General features: G+C 34.6%; 1 protein-coding gene and 1 long non-coding RNA gene across 2 annotated transcripts in view; both read left to right on the top strand.

Annotated features, from left to right (window-relative positions):
* The window catches only part of LOC306660854, a 610,682-nt gene that overhangs the window by 303,495 nt on the left and 281,854 nt on the right, over positions 1-25,333 (top strand). The gene's annotated exons all lie outside the window — the stretch shown is intronic.
* The window catches only part of CPNE8 (copine 8), a 199,266-nt gene that overhangs the window by 49,320 nt on the left and 124,613 nt on the right, over positions 1-25,333 (top strand). The window contains exons 5-6 of the mRNA XM_079139378.1: positions 5,521-5,560; positions 17,787-17,863. Coding sequence (XP_078995504.1) covers positions 5,521-5,560; positions 17,787-17,863 — 117 coding nt within the window. The remainder of the gene's footprint in view (positions 1-5,520; positions 5,561-17,786; positions 17,864-25,333) is intronic.

Here is a 25,333-nt window from a genome sequence, read left to right as displayed (position 1 = left end):
AAACCTATGATGCCTCAGTAGGTTTCTTATAATTTCTTTGTAAACTCAGTTTGATAGCTAATGTCTCTGTGTAGTTTCTTAGCATAGCACATGGATCTCTGCTTTACTATGACTTCCTCTTATCTCTTGGTGGCCCAGTATTTTTAAGACCCTGGTTGGCAATGTAGCATTTTTAATATTTTAAATATTCTTACTACTTTGATGCTGAATCAAGCATATAAAAGTTTTATTGTCAAATTCAAATTCCTATCCACAGAGACCTGAAGTCACTTTGATTACAAGGTATTATTAATTACTGAGTCTTTGTTCCACAGAGAAAATTGTGGAAGTCTCTGCTTATGGTTAAACGAAATCTGTTGGAGAAGAAGGAAGAAATATCATACATTACAAAAGTTGCTCAATATATCAAAGTACTTAAAGGAAGTTTATGAATATCACAACCATTTAAAAAAAATAAATGTCTTATTTTAAATGACAAATATTAAGAATACCATTATCGAAATTTATAAATACTTTTCAATAATAAAAACTATCAAAATCTTATTTGAGAAAGTCCTAATTTACCTTCTAATGTAAAGATAAGATTCTTTTCTGTTAATAGTCATTTTTGTTTTTCTCTAAAATGTATGCCATAGGTGGGCATGGTGGCCCACACCTATAATCCCAGAGGAGGCTGGATTATATTGGGAGGCTGAGGCAGGAGGAACACAAGTTCAAGTCCAGCTTCTGCAACTTAGTAAGGCACGAAGCAACTGGGAGAGAATTTGTCTCTAAATAAAACATGAAAAAGGATTGGTGATGTTGCTCGATGGTTAAGAATCTCTGGATTCAATCCCTGGTATTTAAAAAAAAAAAACCAAAAAAACAAAAACAAAAAAATGTATGCAGTAAATAAATTGCAGTGCTTCTTTTTGAAAACTATCTTGTAACAGTCCCTTTTCTTCAGGGTACCAAGTTTTTGTCATTTATCAAACAATATTTATTAAGTTCACATTTGGTTTTTATTGCTTAGAAACTCCTTTCTAAATAATAAAAATAGGGTTTATGAGAAGAAAATCTGGAGTGCAAAATAATGACTTCCTAACTGTTTATCATGGAGGTTGTATACAGTGTTGTTACTCAAAACCAGACACAAATCAAGTTGAATATGGTCGCATGCTTCCCTTGTTCAGACCTTCATAACCATTGTTTTTAAGAATGTTCTTTCTCACACCTCATGGTATCCTCTCAACTTTTCCCCTAAATTTCAGACTATCTTAAAACCAGCCACTATTTCTTGATTCTTTGTTCTGTTTCTCTTTTCTTTCCCTATTTCATTCTTCTGTGTTACATTCCCTCATTTAAAAGTAATACTTATTATAAACTAAGTAATACAGGTATTTAAAAAGTAAAAAATTCCCTGATATCCCCATATTAAAAAAAAAAAGGAAATCATTCAGTGTGTACACTGGCAGGTTTTTTGCAGGTTTTTCTTTTGCATATGCAATTCTTATACCTTAAAATTTTCAGATGTTTTTCTGTGTTTTTATATATATATATATATCATTCATTTTAAAGGCTATGTTATTTTTATTGTTTGAAGGAACTGTAATTTATTTAATTTAACATGTATCGATAGACATTTTCACTCCATTTTTTTCTGTTACATGTGTGCTCTGGCACAAATCTTCTATAATGCAAGTTTGTATTTTTTGTTTGTATTTTCAGAGGACAAATTACTCAGAGTCAAATATTAGTATAGAAGGACATGTGTTCACTAGTTATGTAAACATACCTAAAATTGACTTTTAACATTTGTCTAAGCAATGTACTGTCCCTTGTAAAAATAATTTATGTTCATTGTAGAAAATTTGGAAAATAAAAAATGGATAGACAATAAAAGTCATGTGCAGTACCAACCTCCATCACCCAGAGAATTAATATTCCAGCATATCAGCAGGAGCACAATGCTTGATGGAACAGCCATGCAAGAAGACACACCACTATAAACTGGTCAAATACACGCAAATGATTTTCTGAATTGTTTTCAATTTAGTTGATGTCTATTGATTTTACAAAATTGTAAAGGTGACTTTCAGAAATTTTTAAAAAATCTTTTAACCCAGAAAGAAAATGGTATAGTTATATAGAGAGACAGAAAGACAGACTGACAAAGACTATTCCTGGTATCTCTGATCCAAATTCTTATCAGTTCTGGTTAAGCCAAAGTAATTTTTCTTTTGAACCCATAGTAATTTTTGCTGTTGTTTCAGTGAATGCCTGAGATGTATCTTAGATTATTTTATCAGTTTTGTATCTTCAAATTCTCTTGCCTTTTTGATCTAATGTGTACTTATTCATTCATGAGATATGGTCATTGTAATTGTGCTGTGTATTTATCACATCATAAACTTTGGCATTTATTTTCATTTTAATTATCACACTGATTGAAATGTAAACACCTCGTATATACACTTTGTTGTCATAGTTCAAATCCTTACCATTGGTAGAGTACCTGTACCAAAATGTCTTTGGGTAGGAAGTGTGGGTATCTTATTACTAATAGTGTGTGCTGGAGTACAAAAGAAATGAGATAGAACCTTCCCACGTATTTTTTCCATACACTAAAAAAGGGATTCAAGAGTCTAGATTTGTCTTACCCTGCAAATTATTTTCTTTCTTGATAAATCAAATGGTGATAACCATGAAGTTACTGTTCTTACAACCTATTTCTGAAGGATCTCAACATTTGGGGGGAATAAAGTTATTTCATTTGTTTCAATAATTGTCCCAATGTGTCCATTCTCCTTTTCCCTGTTGGTTAAGGGTTTCTTAAACACAGTCTAGGTGGAATTTCGTGAATTTTCAATCACTTATTAGAATCATCTTATCCTGCTAATTGTTGGGTACTTATCACTTTAAAACTATAATCTCAAACTTAATTCAAAGTTCTTCATTTCTATTTCCTCTGTTGGAACTGTCCCAGCTCTTTTCAGGAGAGAAGGGAGGGGAAAAATAGGACGTGTTTGTAGGCAGAGATGTGGGTCTCCTGCATTCTGAAAAATGTAGGCCTCATCTAAGTACCAGCCTTAGGGAACATCTTTTAAGCACCCTGCTTATATCATTGTGAAAGAAGGATCAAAAAAGGAAGTTGCTCCGAGTTCCTCAGCTCTCAGAATGTGCTTCCTAGGTCATTCATGGGATCTTTGACACTGACAGCCTCAGGGTGGACCTGCAGACAGGTTCAGTAGCCTGCTGGGGAAGCAAATCTTGTCCTCCACTTCTCACAGGTACCCTGTATTTTGAAGCTACCCCTTGCTTGGCTTTGTGGAATAGAAAGTACTTTGCTCCTGCCTTTTATCAGGGAAGGAATACTTGTGAATTTAGGACTGATCACAAGATCATGAACTGGTTTGACCCTATGGATCCATGACTCATAGGTAACTCTGAGCCAAGTATGAGGGAATACTTAGCATCTTGTTTTCCACTTTGAGAGGCAGTTACAGTTCCAGAAATGCAGAAATTATTCCCATCGACATCTGTTGCTCTCTAATAGAAAACATGAAGATGCCCTCAAATCAGATACTGCCAATTCATTACTCTCATCATAAAGTTTCAGTAGCAGAGTGAAGTTGTTTATTTATTCCCCTTAGTCCATTTAGGCACAGTGGGGTGCACCCACCTGGGGACTGCTCAGCTTCCTGCTCTGTTTTGGGTTCTGTCTTCTTTAGGACACTGTGACACTCAATCATAGTCATGCATGGAGACATTTAGGATGCAGTGTGAATGTTCTGATGTGAGGACGAGGGCTAGAGTGGTCCTGATACTTTTAGAAAAGTTAGATGGAAAATTCATTAAAAGAAAAATCATGGTAATTTTTAGTGCTTTATAATCCAGCATATTATCTTAAGTCTGCAGAGGAATGATATAAATTACCTATTTTTGAGATAAAAGTATTAAAAGCATTTTGTTAAATACAGTTAAAGAGGATTGCATTTGAAGATACTTAATCTCTTTGTGATGAAAACAAACTTTTTTTTTTTTTTTTTTTATTTTAACTTTTTCTGACTGAACTGAGTATACCATTCTTTCTGGCAACAGTAACCTGAAAGACATTTTCTAGGGTTGATTTTTGAGAAGGAATGAGTATAGCTGTGTTTCAAATCTGATATTATTATAGTTGCTAACTTCAATGTTACCTTTTTAAAAATTTTCTCCAATAAAAATTATCTTTGAACTAACATCTGTGGGTCTACAGTGGATGTGGCATTTTGCTGATATGAAATTCTAAGCTATAGCTGTGGGAGAGTGAAGGGCCCTGATGTGAAGGGGGAAGTGTGCTTTGTAATTATTCTCAAGCAGGTCTTTGCATCATACAATTTTAAAGTCAGTCTGTGGTAAATAATTTTTTTTTTTTTTTTTTTTTTTTTTAAGCTAGGGAGTGAGCGTTTGCCCATCAGGACACTCAATAAACTATTTTTTTTTCTTCTATTGATTAAGATACTTTGTTTCATTGTGAAAACAGTATTTACACAAGAGAGATTTTAATTAACCTTTAAAAAAAGAGTTGATTTTTGGTGGGAAGCTAGTCACAAGACATGTGAAGGGAATGTGATTTGGGAGAAGGATTGGAGCCAGTACAGATATTGTCCTGTGAAAGAATTTGGCACATTGAGGTTATTTTGACTGTCCGTGGTCTTTCCATTTCTACAAACTCTTCAAAGCAAGGGGAGTACAGAAGAAATGAGATAGAACCTTCCCACGTATTTTTTCCATACACTAAAAAGGGAGGGATTCAAGAGTCTAGATTTGTCTTACTCCGCAAATTATTTTCTTTCTTTATAAATCAAATGGTGATAATCATGAAATGTATACGTTCTTACAATCTATTTCTGAAGGATCTCAACATTTGGGGGGAATAAAGTTATTTCATTTGTGATGGTGAATGATATCATCCCAGAATCTAAAAGATAATGGATTTTCAGTATCAACTAGTGAAAAGCAGAACATAGAATAGTCCCATGGAAATACATTTCCTGTTTCTACAAACACACGGTTTCCACAAGTCCAATGATTAGGGAAGAATACTCTCATTATTTCAGTTTCCAGTGTTAACAATAGCATTTAAGACATTAAGTAAGAATTATAACATACAAAAACAACAGCCTGTTGTGGGGACCTGTTTTTTTTTTTTTTACTGATATCCAAAGGAGAGAGATTTTCAGTTTTTAGGGAATTTTGAACTCACTCAAACTTTACTAGAATACTGCTGATGCACAGAAAAGATCCATTTAAACTTTTCAGATAGTAGAATTGATGATTAGGCAAATAGTAAGACTTACTAGATTTGTAAAAATAGAAGGTTCCAGGGTTCTGTGAATTCTACCTTTGGCATATAGGCCACTGATTCTTAGAAATTTCTTAATTTGCTAAGTTTTTCTCTATTGGTATTTTTTATTCATTTTAACATATTGGAAAATATTAATTTTTTCTAGATTTACTTTGTGGAAATAATTTGAATTTTATATTTTAATTTTTCAGGTATGATGTTGATTCAAAGAGCCCCAACTTGTCTAAACATGTAAGTTCATATTTTTATGTTTTAAGTATTATTGTATAATATATATTATATAATGATTTATTGTTAATACTTATAATGATTTTATTAATATTAAAATTATATGTCTAGAACTTTTCATGTAATATGGTTGTCATGGAAAATAAATAACATTTATTTTTTTCCCCTTCTACCGGGGATCGAACATCAAGCCTTGCTCATGCTGGGTAAATGCTATTTTACCCAGCCCTTTTTATTTTTTATTTTGATATAGGGTCTTGCTATGTTTGCTAGGCAGGCCTTTAACTGTTGGTCCTCCTGCATTAGCTTCCTAAGTAACTGGGATTATAGGCCTGTGTCTCTAGGCTATAAATAACATGTTTTTCTTTTTTGGCTTAGGGATTGAACCCAGGGTGCTCTACCATTGAGCTACATCCCCAGTTCTTTTTGTTTTTTTCTTTTGAGACAGGGCCTTGCTCACTTAAGTTGCTAAGGCTGCCCTTGAACTTGCTATCCTCCTGCCTTAGCCTCCTGAGTCTACTCACTGGTATTATAAGTGTGAGCCACCGCAAGGGGCTATAACTTAACATTTTTAAAGAATATGAGAATCAATTTTGGGAGAAACATATTAAAAGAAAAGTGAATGGACTGAACTTTTTGTTTTATATTTTATATATTTAAGAAATGATGACAATTCCTTGTTATCATTTAGATCAGTTAATCAAGATGAAATAGTGAGCCTGTGTCTTTAGAAGAGTTCACTTCCAAGAGAACAGAAAGTACTTGTGTTTGGGTGGAGTGATTTGTTATTCTGCTTTCCTTTTAGTTCCTTTGTTTGTTTATCAGTACTTCCTGAGAAATTCCTTAGTCCAGGCACGTGCAGGTTTCTGAGGGTTCAATGTGAGCAGGATAGATGTATTTATTCACTCTGTCCTCAAGTTGCATGAAGTCTTTTTATTTCTTATGTGATCCTGATCTCATCCCTCACCTCTTCTACCTATTCCTCATTCTCAGGCACTCCACTTGCCAGACAGTAACTTTTACCTGGGATAGTTTAAAAATCAGGAGCCCCAGGGTCAAGCTTGACCATTGAAAGACAGTGGCAGGAAAGGAGGATGAGAGTGAGCAGTCTGGCCTGGCACTAGTGGTTCCTCAGCCTGTGAAGCAGAAATCAGGCCATACCTAGTAGGAAGGGTAGAAGGGGCGGGGCGTGAAACTCACATTCTGAAAAGGGTTAGACAAGGTTCAAATTATAAACTGAGTACAAAGATACAACCCTGTGCCAGGGTTGGAAGGCCAACTGGACTAATACTTCGTGCACAGGGATTTTTACTTTTGCATAATTGTATGCCATTCAAATAGAATTGATGGACATTTGTTATCCAGTGTAGCTTAGAGAGGTGGAATGTCATAATTCAGAGAAGAGAGGGGACAAAAAGGGTAAATACAAGCCAGGAGACAAATTTGGGAAAACTGGGAACCTTAATTTTTGATTAAAAACAATCACAATTTACTTTTTATTTCTTTGAAGAAAGTATGATATTTATTTGTATGATGAAGCAAGCCGGAGAATCCTGTGAAGAAGTGTTCCAAAAATGTTCTAAGTGATTGACTTTTCTATAAATTAAAAAAAAAAAAAATGCTGTAATAGGCTCATCCTCTCCATAAGCAGTTTCATTGCCACTGCCATGGCACCTTCCTGCTCTCCATGGAAAGATTTACACCATTGTGACTGGACATAATCGTTTTGCATAGCTTTGTATTAGAAGTCTTCCAAATGTCCTTGGAAGAATTAGGAAAGGAATCATATTATCTCAGCCAAGAAAAGAAAAGAGAAGTATTCACTTCTGTCACAGAGGTTCTTATTAAAGATTAGGAGCATCTCATGAATATCAGGTATAGCTTGGCCTCATGAAGCTGGAAATAGGTACTGGGTTGGAACTGCAATAGTTATTTCTCCATTTCCCTCTCTTATTCCCTCACTCTCTTTCTCTCTCTCCCTGAGGCCCTATATTTTCTTTACTGTGCCTTTTCCCTGAGCTTCTGTTCTCTAAAGAACAGGTATCCTTATTTATCTTTTTTATATATGAAAAATGGCTTCCCTAACCCTAATCGATCATAGACTTCCAGGTCCTCATTCTCTATGAATATAATTCCTGTGTTTCTTAGTTCAAACTGCTCTTCAGAGTGCATTATAACTGGGCAGTTAGGGACATTCCATGGAAGTGAATATTTTGAGGGTGAGTGTGAGAATGCCTACCAACATAGTTGCTTGTGTTCAGGGAAGAAAGTAGTATATGGGATGGGAACATGCCTCAGACATGACTATGTCTTCTTCCAATGATCAGCGATGATTAAATAGTACTATATGAGATATGCCTCATTAACCTATGAAAAATACATATTTCCCCTTTTGTGGGAAAGCTTCTTTTTCCCTACAAGCAAAGTTTCACATTTTTCTCATCCTAAAACGTTTCATTTTGATTCTGACTTTCCCTTGTGATCCTCTTTAACTCATTTCCATTCATCTTAACGCTGCCTGAGTTTGCATTATAACTTACTTCCTTTCCATTCTCCCTTCAACTAACTGGACTCTGGTTTCCACTTTTACTTATACTACTCTGACACAGGTTAGGTTAAGATTTAGTGCCTCTGCTTCATTCTTTGCCATAGTTGGCTTCCTCATTTATTTGGGCAGAATTAACTATTTCCTTCTAGAAAATACTGGAATTCCATAGAAACTTTTTCCTGGCTTCTTCCCCCTACCTCTCTGTTTACTCTTTATGAAGTTCATTTCCTCCTCCTAGCTCTTAATATTACTGTTTCTTATAAATTATTTTAATTTTTTGTCAACTTACTTTATTAAGTTCTTGGAAGAACTCAACCATTTTCACATCTTAACCTGATGACTCCCCAGGGTCGATCCCTTTGTATACATAAGTAAATCCAAATTTCCGATTGCTTGTTAAGTATTGTCTAGTAGAGGGCTTACAGAAGGAAAAACAAAATATTGTAAGATTTATGCCCCTTTTCATGTCAGTCTTAATCCTCTGTCTCTATTATCTATCATGAGAATAATTTGTCAACATAGTTTGCTTAAAAAATTTGGATGCATTGTTAACTTTCTCACACTCCACATTTAGTGAATCAGTGAATCCTGTTATTATGACAAAGAATTCTTTCTGTGTTCTTTCCTTTCTTGCTGTTAGTGCCTCAGTTCAAATCCTCTGCCTTTTTCCTGAAGTCTAGCATAGCCTCCCGTACTTTCTATGGTTCATATTATCTCACTTTTCAATCTGTCTTTTATAGTACTGTGCTGTATTTTTAAAATATATTCAGTTGACAGGATAAGTTGGTTAATAAGTGCCTCAATTTATAAGTGGGTGAAGCATGTCAAAGAGGAAGGAAGTGTGTTTTTGAATTGTTGTAAGGATTGTTAGAGATGACTGCCTTGAATTTTTGTTTGAAATTAATGGCAGCAAAAGCCCTTTCTTATTTAAAAGCATCAAGAACAGATTTTAGGTAAAGAGCATATAACTCATTCAACCTAAAAGGAATTCATGATGTATTTGAAAATCAGAGGAACCAGTAAGTAATCAGGCTAATCCCTGAGGATACGAATGTTTAAGAGCATGGTTGTCCACCTGCCAATTTTACAAAGTGAAATATAAACTGGAACCTTTTAGGAAAGACAACTGCAACATGCAAGCTCAGGCTTGCATGTGGTGTGAAAGTACTTATTTATGTTTTACAAAGGAGATTTTCTAGCAAGAGAATCTTTTATTTTTCATTCTAATTTGTGATAGTTTTAAAAGAATTCCCTTTAGGATGATTTTATTTGGTGTCTAATACTCAAGATTCTTGGGTTAAAACCTTTTTTTAAAAACTATTAGGGAAAATGGAGATATAAATTAAAACTGTCTTACATTTTGAATATTGCAAATGAATAAAAGGTAAGATGTAAAGGATCCAAATAACTAATTTGTTCTGCTGGTGGTAGAAAACTTTTCAATAGAAAACATTGTGCTCTAAGTGAGGAATTATGGAATCCAAGGACATATGCCTTTACAGGACTTGTCTCTGTTGTGATTCCCCGAGGAAATATCTTATTAAAATATATTTCCCTGGAAGTGTTAGGTACCATGAGCAAAACATGATATTTTGAATTCCAAGTTTGTTCTCTAAGGTGCCAGTGAACCCACTCATCTTAATGCTATTAGCAGAACTACATAACATCCTTTCATTTGCATAATTAATTGCATCAACTGAATAATTAATAAAATTATTCATCATAGGCCCAAGAATTTGTGCATCTAGGATTCTTCTTGTGTGCTCGACCAGATGACGATGAAACTGTACTTTGTGTACTAAAATCTCATACCTACTAGGCAATCAAAAATACATTTATCTACTTGATTGATCTCAGAATGTACTCACTAAAATTGTCTCAGACTTGCTAAAGGCTTATTGGATTATTTTGGTCACAAGACACTAGCTTTCAGTAAAGGTGTGCATGTTCTTTGATGTAAGTATCGTGCATATAAACTTCTAGTGTAGATCAGTTGTATTTTTCAGTTTCATTTGAAAATTGTTTGGACCATGAAATGAGTTTTTGCATGGGAAAAAATTTATGAATGGGGCAAGATTCTTTCATTATACTATAAAACTTTGTGTGTGTGTGTGTTCCTATATAGTTAGGCAAAAAACATATCACATGCTTGTGATACTGGTAAATATGGCAGTGAATAAGACAGACAAGGTCTGTGTCCTAAAACAGCTTACATTTTGAAATTGCAAGGTGAGGTGGGAAGATTTAGTCAATGAACATAAATTCATATAAATGACTTAAGATAACAAATTTTCTTTATAGCAGTTATATTAGTAAGATAGTAAGGCTGAGAGAGAGAGAGAGAGAGAGAGAGAGAGAGAGAGAGAGAGAGAGAGAGAGAGAGATTGGAAAAGCAATGTTAGCTAGAAGCTGAGATGCTTCTCAACCAAACAACATGGTTTTATACCAGTTCTCACCCTAAGTGTATACTTACTGAGGAAAAGGAGGGGACTACCAAAAATGTGGGATAATAGCATTCTACAAAAAAGGAACAACAATTCAGAGGCCTTTAGACTAGAATATGTGGTATGTTGGTGTGGCAGAGAGATGACTGGCAAGTATAGAATATTATGAATGGTGAGGACCGTGGAATGAACTAGTTTGGAAAGGGGCATATGATGTAGAGATTTTTAGGCCATATGTTAAAAAAAAAAAAAAAAAAGTTTGGGTTTGTTTTTTGATGGATATTATAGGAGAGTACCTGATCTGATTTGTGCATTTAAATGAAGACTGTGATAGTTGAAGTGGAGAAACAAGATTGGAATTAACAAGATTGGAGACCAGCTATGTTGCAGTTTGGCTAGGTGAGCAATGTTTTGTGGTTAAAACCATTAAAGTGGTAAGAAGTGGTCAGATTTGGAATATATTTTGATGGTATGATTGTTGATGGTCACTGATGAATTGAATGTCAGGTGTAAAAATAAGTCTCCTGGGTTATTGGTGAGAGCAACTGGGAAAATAATGATCCAAGTTATGCAACAAAGTTATTGGGGAGGAAAAGACTGAGGCAAGGGATAAGGATTGAGAGTCAGTGGTTAAGACTTGGCTCATGTTAAGTTTGAAAACCCAATAAACATCCAAATGGAGGCACTGGTTAGGCAGTGTCTGGAGATTAGAGGTATACATGCAGGAACTATCAGCCAGTAATGCCGAAACTCAAAGTCATCTAAAGGCAGTAGAAATGGAGGAAATAATAGGATGGAATCCTAGAGGAACTTCACCATATAGAAATTCGGTGGAAGGAGCTGAGCCAGAATTGTCATTTTAAAAGCAAGTTAGTTAGGACAGTCACTTTTCCTGTGCAATGCACCCAAGGCTTTCTCCCTCATTGTGTGCTGTAGCCCCCTGGTTTCCCCTGCTGTCATCTTGCTTGTTCTGCTTTAATCCACTGGCCCTCATGCTTCTCTGCAAGTACCTGAGTACATTCTTGTCTCAGGGACTTTGTGCTTTCTTTTTCTCCTGCCTGGCATGCTTTTGCCTCAAATATTTACATGATTCTCTCCCTTAGATTAGTCAGGTGCTTCTTAATTGTCACCTCTGAGAGTTCTTGCCTTGCTGCCCTTTATGTCATCTTCTGATGCCTGGTAGAAAAAAAAAAAAAAAAAAAAAAAAAATATATATATATATATATATATATATCGTTCTGTGTAGCCTTCTTTCTGGACTCCAGGAGATAAATTTCCATAGACGTATCATGTTCATGATAATGTAGATTTTTAAAAATCTACATATCATATATGTTTGCTAATATTACATATATATGCATAGATATAAAAATGAATAGTTTTAATCCATGACCACCCATTCCTTGAAAGATTAATTTTCTTTCTTTCTTTTTTTTTGGTATTAGGGATTGAACCCAGGAGTGCTTAAACACAAAGCCACAATCCCAGCCCTTTATATATATTTATACATATAAATACGTATATACATACATACACACATACATATTTTTTATTTTGAGACAGTGTCTCGCTAAGTTGCCTAGGGCCTTGCGAAGTTCCTGAGGCTGACTTTGAACTCACCGTCTTCTTGCCTCAGCCTCCTGAACCACTGGGATTATAGGCATGTCCACTGTGCCTAACCAAAAGCTTAATTTTCTTTTAGTGGCTTATTTAATTGTCTCATTTGGACCCTTAGAAAACCACAAGTAGCTTGAAAATCATCAATTGTGCTGGAGGAAAGAAATAAATTCAGCTTTATGGTATAATTTTTGAAATTATATTTGTAATTTAGCCAAAATTTGTTAACCTCTTGGAGGTAGAATTAACATCTTTGAAAGTGGTTCTATCCATTTAAAAGAAAAATCCTTGTTTTGGAAAAAAAAGTTGTTTTATTATAATGCTAAAATGTGGCAAATTGTACTAAAATATCGAATCCATTTTTTTCCATGTTGAGGATATACTATCACCAAAATGCATATGGATGTGTTAACAGTCATTAGAAAGGAGCCACTACTGAAACAAAGAAGTACCATGTTCAATTACTAAAAATGAATGCCATATAATACATAGTGTATAACATAACTAAGTTACACCTTAGTCTTTACCATTAATGTGATTTGTATGAATTTAATTAATACAAAAAGTCTGAAATATTAGTAAGGAGGACCAGCAATTAACACATAACAACCAATAATAAAATATTGCAGCTAAATTTCCTCACTGATTTTTGCCACAATTGTTAAAATGCTGCAAAAACAAGAAATTTTTATTATGTGTGTTTTCTAGCTCTGATTGCCTTGATATGAATGTGCTAAAAATCATTTAGGGTATCACAAAATAGGTAGATGCAATAGTAAGAAACAAATCATGACTCCATCTTATGAAGAACTCTAATGATTAACTCCTGAACAGTTGACTACACCCAATTACTGTGCTACATTAAAGCTGAACCATCAATAAAACCATTTAATGTCTTTGAATCTAAATTATCTATTAGGGAAATAATATTTTCGAATTTTCATTGATCACTTTGTAATATAGGAAAGTCATTTAAGGATCATCTTTAGTGGAACTTTCAGAATGATGCCACTGTTGAATGCTTATGAAATTGTTTATGATGATGCTCATAATAAATTACATATGTTGATTACTTTATAGTAGTATAAAGATCAGAAATTTCCAATACAGTTAATGCCTTGTAGCTCAGCACATAATTGTTTTCAAAATGTCATTCTTTTGCATGTGTATGTTCATTTTGTATGTGTACTAGTCAAATGTAAGACAAGTTGGTGTGTAAAGCACATTTGGATTTCATAATAGCTTTTACAGTAAGCATTTGTTTAAACAAACCTGTATTGGCCATGACTGTAAGGTGGTTTTGGAAAAGAAAACATAGTATTTTACTTACTTGCACAGTTATAGTATCTCCAATATTGAAATCTAGTAGCAAGTAATAAGTTTTAAGTATATTCTTTTAACTCAGGGGAGTAGGAGGATGAAGAAGTCATTCATTACTAGATGCTCATGTTCCAAGCATCTGTTCTAAGTGCTTTGCATATATTATCTTTTATAGTCCTTCTAACAATCCAGGCAGTATGTATTATTGTGTCCATTTTGTAGATTAGGAAACTGAACCATGCATGCATCAGTCTGGATATGAACACAGGCAATGCAGATCTTAATAATTTTCATTCTTAAGGAGTATGTTATATTACTTTGCAAAATAAATAAATGTGCATATGTATGTATACATTTTTTTAAACAATATACAGGAGCCATTAATTTTTGTATCTAGTAAGCAAGGTAGCAAACAGACCAATAAACAATACTAGTTCTTTTATTGAAAAGTCAATTTTACTTTTATACATGCAGAATTACTAAAGCCCATGATATTAAGGTAATTTTCATGAATATAGACAAGTAGTAATCTACAAGATAAAATACAGTTTAGATACAGAGAATTGATCAGTACTTAAGAAATAATTAAAGCAATAAATTTGAAGGAATAAAAGTATTAATGCTCATAGAATAGACATTCTCCTGTATATTAATAAAAAGAAGAAACAACTGTGTATAATAATCAGTTGGAACCTAATAATATATAAATGCTTCTTTAGATTTTGAGCCAGTTGTTAGTAATAAAATCTAGATTTAGATTGTATGGGAATAATCCGAATCCCTCCTTCTGAATATTTGATTAATTTTTAAAAACTATGCAATGTGAAACTCATATTATTGTTAGATAATGCCTTGTCCTACTGTACATGCTATTTTCTCTTATCACTTCCACCTCTGCCTGTTAGGTCCTTCAGCTTTAATACCAGCATACTGAATTAAGGATGATATTTAGATACATTTTAAGAGTGTTGGAAGTCATCCAGTATATTAATATGGTTTATATACATTTAAACAGATTCCAAAACTAAGTTCTATCAGTTTATTATTATTTAATGTAATAATCCATTAGTTCCATCATTTATTGATTTCATGGTTGGTTTGAGGAAGTCCAGTGGCTAAAATGCTTGAATAAATAAAATAATTTTTTGGGGACTGGAGACATTCCAAGTAGATTTGGTCTATGTGTGGGTTAGACTTGTGGAACCAGGCCTGGACTTGTTACTGAAAATATTACTATACCCTAATTATAATGACTCATTAGTGGGAATATGACAGTAGAGGAAGAAACAATAAAGCAGCTCATAGCTAGCTTGCCTTTATTTCCATCTGTATCTAACTACAGACCAAAATATCTAAAATATTTATTTAAGGATACTATGTTACTAACATTATATAAATATGTAGGAAATATGAACTACTAGAACAACTAAAACATGAATTTGGTAGAATGTTAAGTTCCTACAGAATGAGTGGTTGATAAATATGATTTGGTGACTTTGCACTGTGAGTAGTAAATGTGCTGCTTGATAGGGAATATGCCAATACACAGAAACTCAGAACTACTACATACATGCTGTCCATACATGGGGATACAGTGTACAATAATTATTGGGATAATGCACACAGATTCATAACATAGCTTCTGGTGCACATTATATTAATTAATTATTTTAATTTTGTTGTTCAGCAATGATGATTCAATGATGTTCTTTTCTGTTTGCTAGTAGGCATGAACCCTAATCTAAACATGCTTAATATTTTCAGATTTGTTCTCTTGAATAACTATAGTATATAGCTTTTACTGAGACTACTCAGCCAAATCTATTTAATATGTAACATTTGCAGCTGTCCATTAAGGCAAGTCTGCTTAGAAAAGGGTTCTAGAATCCCTCATGTGTGTTTTTTTGCAGCTGACTCAGAAAAGCAATGATTTGTTCCAGATAAATGTTCAGTATTCTGCTCTATCTAGCTATCATGAATTTAGATGAATTTAGGTTTATTAAACTCCCATAACCATATTTTAAAAACTATTATTAGTAAGGATGTGTTAAGAATGTTTAATTTAAATTTAATGCTTCACTTTGAGTTCCTTTTGCATTTTTGAAAGCAAAGTTAACATGAGTTGCAGTTTTATGATGGTGTAGCCATTCTCAGTCGCCAAGTTCTAGATTCAGAGTTATTTTTCATCTCCCTGTCCCCGTCCCCACTGCCCCCAACCACTACCATGTGCAGAAACAGTTTTCACCATCTTCTCTCTCTTCTGTGTGCTGTTCCCTGCCATTTGCTTCAACCTTAGTTTGGGCCTTTGCGCTGCTTCTTATTAATCCCTGTGGCCTTCTAATTGGTCTGGCTTCCAGTTTTTCCCCTCATTCTCAGTACATTCTGTAAACTGGTACATGATTATTTGTCTGATTGCACTGTTCTAATGGTGTTTCTGCATTGCCACAAGGCTTCAGTCACTTCCGATTACCCTAAGGCCACTTTCATTTAGCCAAGGGGGTCCTCCATAATCTTGTCTCTTCATCTTCTTTTCATTTACTTGAGCGCCCTTCTTTTCTCATTTCTTTCTTGCCTGTAACTGATCTATTCTCTAAGTCTAGAGTAGCTAGTTCTCTTCTCCACAATCTGATTCCTACCTGACTCTCACAGCTTATTTCCTCTAAAACTTCCCCTAACTATCCTACTATTTTTCCTATCTTTTGACTCAGACTTCTCTCCACCTTCCCCTTCTCTTCCCCCCTGAAAAAACAGTTTTTACTTCGGCGGCTCATTGGGCTTCTCTGTGTCTGTGTCTCATTGTTCCCCTTAGATTAGAAGTAGGGAAGTGGCAGGGCTGGGTAGAGTACTCAGTGGATGAACCTTGGATTTGGACTATTGGCTCCACATCGTAGCACTGAGTAAGTTGCTTATATATTTTATACCTCAGGTGGTTTGTCTATAAGTAGGGCCAATAAAATTTCCCAACATGAACTGGCTTTATTTAAAAAAAGTAATTTCTCTGTAACTCCAGTGCTTTGAATATTTAATAAATAGATTGCTAAATCTGATTTACTAAAAAATAAAATATTTTGTTTACTGTTAGTCCTCTGTTCATCCTTGGGGTTTCTCTGGGGCCAGTTCACTATACAGTCATTTCAGAGAGATCTCTCACCTTCTCTTTCAGGTCAGTGTAGTTCTTTGAATCACATATAGGTTCAAATGGAGGGGTGTGGGTATTTTTCTGTGAAACAACTCCCTGTTTCTTTTATATATATAATAAATATATATATGCATATAATTTATTATATATATGAAATAAAAACATATAATATGTTTTTAGATGTTGATGGACCTTTATTTTATTCATTTATTTATATGTAGTGTTGAGAATTGAACCCAGTGCCCCACACATGCTAGTCAAGAGCTCTACCACTGAGCCACAACCCCAGGCCACAACTCTATGTTTCTTGATCCACATATTCAGATGGTGTTGGAACCCTTATAATGTGGACATGAGAAGTTACATTGTATTTTTATTGACTGGTGGCCTGTCAGTCTAGCATCAGATCATTTGAGTTGGTCCTGGCTGTGCTACTTACAAAAAAATTAACCTCCTAGACTGTTAGTGTCTTTTTTATGTAAAGTGTTTCTCATTTTGCAGGGTTATTCTGTCTTGACGAGTTTTTCCAGTTGTATGCTAATGAACATTATATTTTACTTAACCCACTTTTAGACACTTAACTATGTGCTAACATTAACTCATACAGTAACTCAATGAACCCTTAAAATGACTTTGGTGGTTACTAATACATTTTAGAGAGGAGGAAGCTGGAGAAGTTAATTGCCCATAATGGTAGGTGATGAGTGGTGGTACTGGACACATGGCAGTATGGATCTGGACCCCAGTGGTTGCTGCTACATCACACCAACCTTTCACTAAGTAGTGCTGGCTCATTAGCCACCTCTGCCCTTTGCAGTTTAGATTTGTCTCCTCACCTAGCCCTTTAGAAGTCTCAGCAAAGCCCTAAGTCAAGCATTCAAAACTACAAACAGTTTTTTTCTATTTTCATTTTAGTTTAGATCATAATACAAACACAGCATCTGAAAACGCAAAGTAACAAACTTATTCTGTGAATAAAAGCACAAATACTATGCAAAAATACTATGGGAAGACCTGTGCTAAAATTAATGCAGACTGGTCTTATTTATTATTAGACATTAAAAATTCAATACTACATTAATGAGAATAATGCAAATGTGATGTATAAAATATATACTGTAAAGATTGGGAACTTATGAGCTTTAATTCTTTTATTTTTAGGACTTTCTGGGACAAGTGTTTTGTACACTGGGGGAAATTGTTGGTTCACAGGGAAGTCGCCTGGAAAAACCAATAGTGTAAGTATTTTTTAACTCAGACAATGAAATGTTAAGTCTTCTGTTTCTGTTTTGGCAGTTTGGAATTCATACGTGGCTATAGAACAAAAGTGGGGTTTAAAATCTTGTTTGAATTTTTTCTTTTAATAATTTTGATGTATTTGTAAAGAATAATTTATATTTCCATTGTCATGCCATGCTAAAAAATGTCCACAAGATGAAGTGAACAGACTTAAATAGGAATAATGAAGTGAACAGACTTAAATAGGAATAATGTAGTTTTCCTTCTGGTTGTACCATTAATTGTTAGATTAAACACTTTTTGAGGAAGAGGTTTTATTCCTCTGGATCAGGGACTATATATAGCATCTCTTTTACACCATGTATTTAATAAAGGTGTTTTTGATGATTGAGATCTTAATGATGTTGTTGGCTATAAAAGTGATCTGTGGAGAAAGCAGAAAGTGTGCACCTGTTGAGAAGGCGATCCTTAACAACTACACCCTCCATCTTCTCCTTCCATGACAGGAGCGTGTTTAGTTTTCAGGTTGTTGAAAGAAATGATCCTATTTTTCCCATTTCCAAATGAGGTGGAAAACAAATTCTAGAACTTTTCCATGTGTCTTTTCTTGCTTCTTCCTCCTCCTTTCTCCTCCCTAATCCTGATTATTTAGATTCATTGGCCTGTTTGTAAAAAATCAGAAAGAATAGTATATTTGATAAATATCTCTGGTTTCATCCATCTTATTACAAAAAATAGACTTCTTATTACTTTAAGAAGTTCTTGTATAGCACTGAATAGTGACATTATACAGAACCAAACACAGTGTCAACAGGTTTGGGGACTTTTAATCTCTGTCTTAATCATTCTTTAAAAAATCTCAAATTCACAAAATAAATTGTCAAAACTTTGTTTATTTCTGACATCAAATACTTGAAATGGCCAACACATCATCCTTACATTCTGTCAATAAAATTAAACTTTATACATAGTGTCATTAAGCATTTCCCCTTATAATATTTTTCAAAAATGTGAAGACATCTATTAATTTTAACTTCTTTTAATTTGATTTCCTTAGAAGATTATTACCAAATGTCAGTTTGAAGATTTACACATATCAACTCCCTTTTTAAGATTCTTTTTATGTGTAATTTCTTTTCATGTTATTAGAGAACTTGGATGCTTATTAAAATATTTTATGCTCACTTTAAAAAGTAAGTAACAAGTAATTTGTAAAGCAAATATAACTGCGTTTTTAAGCACATATAATTCTTACTGCATTCTAGTCTAGTGACATATACCCACAAGGATACTTAGAAGATTACTAAATCTATCTCATTTTTGGTGCAAAAAGAATCAATATTATATACAGTGCCACCTTTAACATTTTTAAAGATTTAAAGATTCCTTTAACATTTTTCAAGAGAAAATAAAAACAAGTAAAAATATTGAATTTTCATTTCACATAGAGCAACAAAATAGGAATTTTTATAAAGTGGCATATATATTTTTAAATTGGTGATTTCACTGGAAATTTTTCTGGTGTTATTTTCTCCTGAAAAGTAAATCATAACTGTAATTTCAGAAAACTGTTGAATTACAATTAACTTTTCCAGGTGGAAAATCCTATTTATATTAGTCTTGAAATAAGTGAACAGTTCGTATGATGTTGGTTGGGGTATGTGGTGAATAGAACATAGCAAAAGATTATAGCCCTCATTCAGGGGATCCAGAATTTCCACTAAACAAGACCAACAAATACCAATACATGCTAAGAGATGAAGAGATCTAGGATGAGGCTTGGATAAATATGTAAATGTTGGGAGAATTTACCTATGGTTGAATCATGATCATTTTCTATAATCAGAAAGGATGGCTTGACCTTTATATTTTTTTTAGCTCTTGCTGAGGCTGAGGTGGAATAATGAGGCAAAACCTTTGAAACATTTTTATGGTATGTGGAACCATGGTAGTGCATGCTGTGATTCATCTATAGGGTACTTTGAAATTTAGACAACTTTGTTGAGTGTGTTGATGTTAGCTATCTTCTGGGAAAAGGTACAGTTCCTTCAATCTTCTAAGTATATGTATGTAACTAATATTTTATTCAGTCTTTGATCTTATTGAGCAATCTTTTCAGACAAACATTAACAAAGGGTTTCAAAGTGGGCTTATTGTTTGGACAGTGGGAGATTTTTAGAATTTTACTAAGAGAGTTTAGCCAGGCTAAGCTGAAATGCAACTCCTAAAGGTGACTACTGTAATTGGGTAATGAAATGCAAAACTTGAGTGTAGTGGAGAGATTGGCTGTAATAGAAACGTAACTAGAAATTGAAGAATGGTAGCTTGTTACACGAGGGAATTAAATTAGATAACTTGAGAAAAACAACAAAGAAAAGAAATGGGAGAAGAAAATCCAATAGGAAAGATTAGTCAAAAATAAGAGTAAAGCTGAATGTGCTTGGTTTACTAGTAGAATGATATTTTGGCTTGGTTACTTGGAGCATGCAGTAATATGCTCACATGCTGTCACCTGAGCATGCTTCAACCCAGGTAAACACTGGATTAGAGAAAACATATCTGTCCTCTGGCTTGAAAAGAAGTTTGGGAAAACTCTGTGAGAGAGGCATGAGATTCAAGTGCATTGAGTAAAGAGGCAGCTTCTAGGCAAATTATATTTGTCTCTCTTACTTCAACCTCAAATGGAAGCTATCAAAACCATTCATGCTTTTTGTTAGAAGAAAGCACAGTGGGCCAGGCACTGTGGTGCATACCTGTAATCCCAGTGACTCAGGAGGCTAAGGCAGGAGGATCAACTGTTCAAAGCCAGCCTCAGCAACAGAGAGGTGCTAAGCAACTCAGTAAGTCCCCGTTTAAAATAAAATACAAAACAGGGCTGGGGACATGGCTCAGTGGTCGAATGCCCCTGAGTTCAATCTCTGATACCAAAAAAAAAAAAAAAAAAATCACACAGGTTTGAGGAAGAGTGAAATGTTGTTTGCATGAAAGTGTCATCTGTCCCTCATGTCAAAGTGGCCCTTCAAAGCAACTGGTCCACTTGGTGAGTCTTTCAGACTCCACACTTATCCTTGAAAACCCCTGATCAGTGACATCCTTTTTTATGTACCTTAGTTTTTTCTGGAATCAACCTAATAGGTATATGATAGGAAGAAATGTGAAGGTGGGAAGACATGGGATATTTTAGTGGAAGAGGGAATGGCTTTGGAAGGAAGAAGGAAACCAGGAGGAATATTGATGATACAAATCAGGAAGATTTTTTGTGACAAATGCAACTCCTAAAGGTGACATGTTATATCATACAATATATGAAAACAGTGCATTTTATGAAAGTGTGGCAGAAATTATGCAGTTCACATAGGTGAAATAGTATTTAAGATGGAGCTCTTACATCTGTTTCCCAAAGTCCTAGATGCCTTCCCTACTGTGTGAACCTACCCTGGCCAGACCCACGGTCTCTGAAATAACAACTATAGGGCAGTCATTAAGCATTGGACCATATTTTTATTGATCTGTTTCTCATAACTAGAGACTGAATTTGCACATTGTCCTGCAGCAACTATCACCTTTGCTATCTTGCTAAGGCTTAGACCATCTTCCCTGACTGGGTGGGTCTAGGTTTCTGAATTGCAGCACAGGATGCTTCCTGAGTCTGATAATCTACCCCAAATTAGCTAAATTGACGCCTCTTGAATTAAAAACGTCCTCCTGTGTTCCAAATGTTTTTATCCTAAATACTATTATCCAAGTGATTTAGCTCTTATTTACAATTTATTTTAGATTAGAGATTTATTTTCTAATTAGTTTCCCATTTATATTCTAAGCTATTCAAAATCTTTCCTTGTTTTATTCTCTTTAAATGTCCTCACTTAACTTATTTTCTGGTAAGGTATTTAGGATAATTTCTTCCAGCTTCTGAATTGCAATTGTGTTATAATATCTCCTCAGAGATACTATTTTAAATTGATGATAATTGTAAAATTTAGGAATATAAGGGAGACAAACGAGTTCTAAATTATTTATTAGTAATCAAACCTTTACCAACTAAGCTAGCTTTGTTACAGAGAAAAAAATTGTTACTTATACATAGCTTCATGCCTTATTAAATAAGCAGAATTTGAATTTTAACTGAAGCCTTTTTACTTCTGTGCTTCAATTATTATAATTTAAAAATTAAATTTTATCTTCTTATTATGAAATGAAAATTATTATTTTAAAATAGTTTAAAGAAATAAGTTGAAGAATTTTGACTTATTTTTTTAAATGGAGGATCCAGATTTTCAGTTTGCAACGGCCTCTTCTATTGAATTTAAACTTTGAGCAAACACATTTCTTATATCTTAATTCCATCCTATACTTTCAGTCTTTTCTCTGAAACCTCCCAAAATGAGTGTTGTGCTACTTAATTCATCTGCAGCATTTACTGTGCCTTTCTATGACTCATTGGATCCTCTCTTTAGGTTGTGCCATTGTTATTTAGCATTATTCCCACTCAGCAGTGTGGTTGCTCATGCTGTGAGATTGTATCCAATTTTCTGTGTGATACTGTCAGAGAGCCTTACTTTTTCTGACTTTAGGGATCTCCATGATGAATTCAGCAAAGCATTCTAACATGCTAGAATCAGCACCAGTTTAAGAAAGATTGCCATTCTCTCCTTTTGGGGGAAAACATTCATTAGGTCCATCAAGTAACAGACCTGTTTGTTCCTGTGGCTTACAGCCAGATGTGAATGGTTCGGTATAAGAAGATGGAGCAGGATAGCAAGGACTAATGATTAGAAGCAGGTTCTTATTTTGGGAAGGAGCTGGGATCTCAGGGGTAACTGAACCAGCAGGTTTTGGTTACAGAAAGTTGAGGAGGGGCGAATTGCATTCTTCATAGGCTGGCAATTGCTCTTTGTGATCCTAGGCAGTCTGTAGTGGATGGAGGATAAAGGGAGGGATCCAAGATGGATCAGTGAGTGTCCTAACGGGTGTGAAGGGTACATGGATGGGGCACAGATGCAGGTGATATCAGAAGACCAGGTTGGAGTTGTGTAATACATGTGGGATTACCAACTGTGACACAGGACTCAAAGGCAGAACCAGATGGGTTCTGTAGCCGCAAAAGTTATTTAGAGAGAAGAACAAAGCAGAAAGGAAACTTGGGAATAAGGCAGAAAACCAAAACCAAAGAAGGGGTATAAGGGGACTTGAGGCTGAGCCTTCAAGTGCTGACTTAAAAAAGATGTGGACTCAAACATGGACTTACCCTGAAAACTGTATGGTGACTGTGAACACAAGAGATCGAGAGTCACTGTGAGAGGAAGAGGAGGAAGAAGAGGGCTGGGAGACGGTTAATCTTGAAGATCACAAACATGAAAACAGTACAAAAGAATATGTCTTTATTGTATAACCATTTGCATGTGAAAATATTATCAATTTTGAGATAAATTTTGGCTCTCAAAGTCATCTTACTTTATTAATAACTTCCCTGCACATTTGATTGATATTTTTATACTTTCTAATTTAGATTGATATCTTTATAATCTCTAATTCACTTTCTTGGAAAGAATATTGGGCTAGAATTCAGAACATATTTTTGGCCCTAAATACTAATTTGCTATGCAGTTCTACATTTTTATATCTCTATTGTGTCAGTGAACTTTCTGTCACTACAGCCAATTCTTAATATAATCCACCTATAAAGAGAAAATATTAATTTTGGCCCATAGTTTTGGAGGTTCCAGTCCATGATCATTTGACCCTAATGCTTTTGGGCCTGTGGTGAGATAGGAAGTCAGGATGGGGAGTGCATGGTGGACCAGAACCCTCACTTACTTGATGGCTTGGAAGTAAAAGAGAGGGGAAATAACAGGGGTCCCACTCTCCCCTTCAAGGGCATGTCCCCAGTGACCCAAAGACCCAAAGAGGACCCACCTCTTAAAGTTTCTACCACCTCCCAGAGGAGCCACCTTGAAGATCAAGTCTTTCAAACATGTGAGCCTTTGGGGGAACTTAAGGTTCAAGCTATAGGTTATATTATGTTTTTACATCTGTGGTCATGTTTGTAACATAAAAAATTTGTTCTAGAGAAATGGAGGTGAGGGTACAAGAGCCTTTAGCCAGTCAGACCTGAATTTCACAGTTTATTATGTCTGTAATTTGAGCAAATTCCTTTAAATTCCTCAGCTCCAATTTTCTCATTTAAGGTACCTTAATAATACACTGTTAAGAGAGTTGCAATAAGAAATAGCAGTATTTTTTTATATTTCTCATGGAGAACACTGAAATTTAATAAACACTCAAATAGTGACTAGTTGATATTGTTATTAAAATAGTCAATATCAGGAAAAACCTGTTTTTAATTTTTATTTTTACTTTTCTTAGCCACAAATAATTTTATTTTCCAGAAGTGAATTTTTTGTTTCTTGTTTTTTTTCTTACTACTTTTTAAAAATTGATGCATTATAGTTGTATGAAGTGATGGAATTTGTTGTTACATATTTGTACATGCACACAATATAGTGATATAATTTGGCCTGTGTCACTCCCCAGCATTTCCCTCCTCCTTCCTTTTCTCTACTCATTGTACTTTGATTTTGTGTGTGTGTGTGTGTGTGTGTGTGTGTGCGCGATATCTTTCCACGGTTTTCTTTTTTCTTTTCTTGTTTTGGTTCTAATTAGTTATACATGACAGTAGAAGGCATTTTGATACATCACATACATAAATGAAATATACCTTTCATTCTTCTGATTGTATTTATGTAGCACCACACCAGTCATGTAGTCATATATGCACATAGGGTAATAATGTCCAGTTTATTCTACTATCCTTCTATCCTCATATCCCCTCCCCTCCCTTCACTCCCTTCTTCCCAGTCCAAAGTACCTCTGTTCTTCCCTAGTCCCCCCATTATTGTAAATTAGTATACCACATATCAAAGAACACATTTGGCCTTTGGTTTTCTGGGATTGGCTTATTTGCTTAGTATGATATTCTCCAGCTCCATCCATATACTGGCAAATGCTATTGTTTCATTCTTCTTTAAGGCTTAGTAATACCCCATTGTGTATATATACCAAATTTTCTTTATCTGTTTATCTGTTGAAGGGCACCTAGGGTGGTTTCATAGTTTAGCTATTGTGAGTTGAGCTGCTGTAAACGTAAATGTGGCTGCATCACTGTATTGTGCTGATTTTAAGACCTTTGGGTATAAACCAAGTAGTGGGATAGCTGGGTCAAATGGTGGTTCATATGAAGTTTCTGAGGAATCTCCATACTGCTTTCCATAATGGTTGCACCAATTTGCAGTCCCACCAGCAATGTATGAGTGTACCTTTTTCCCCACATCTTTGCCAACGTTTATTGTTGCTTGTATTCTTGATAATTGCCATTCTGACTAGAGTGAGATGCAATCTTATTTTTGATTTGCATTTCTTTAATTGCTAGAGATGTTGAGCATTTTTTCATATATTTGTTTCATATATTG

This window comes from Sciurus vulgaris (genome assembly GCF_902686455.1).
Source record: "Sciurus vulgaris genome assembly, chromosome: 5".
In the NCBI taxonomy this organism is placed as follows: domain Eukaryota; kingdom Metazoa; phylum Chordata; class Mammalia; order Rodentia; family Sciuridae; genus Sciurus; species Sciurus vulgaris.
Note: the sequence above shows the minus strand (reverse complement) of the source record. Positions and strands in the feature narration are given on the sequence as shown.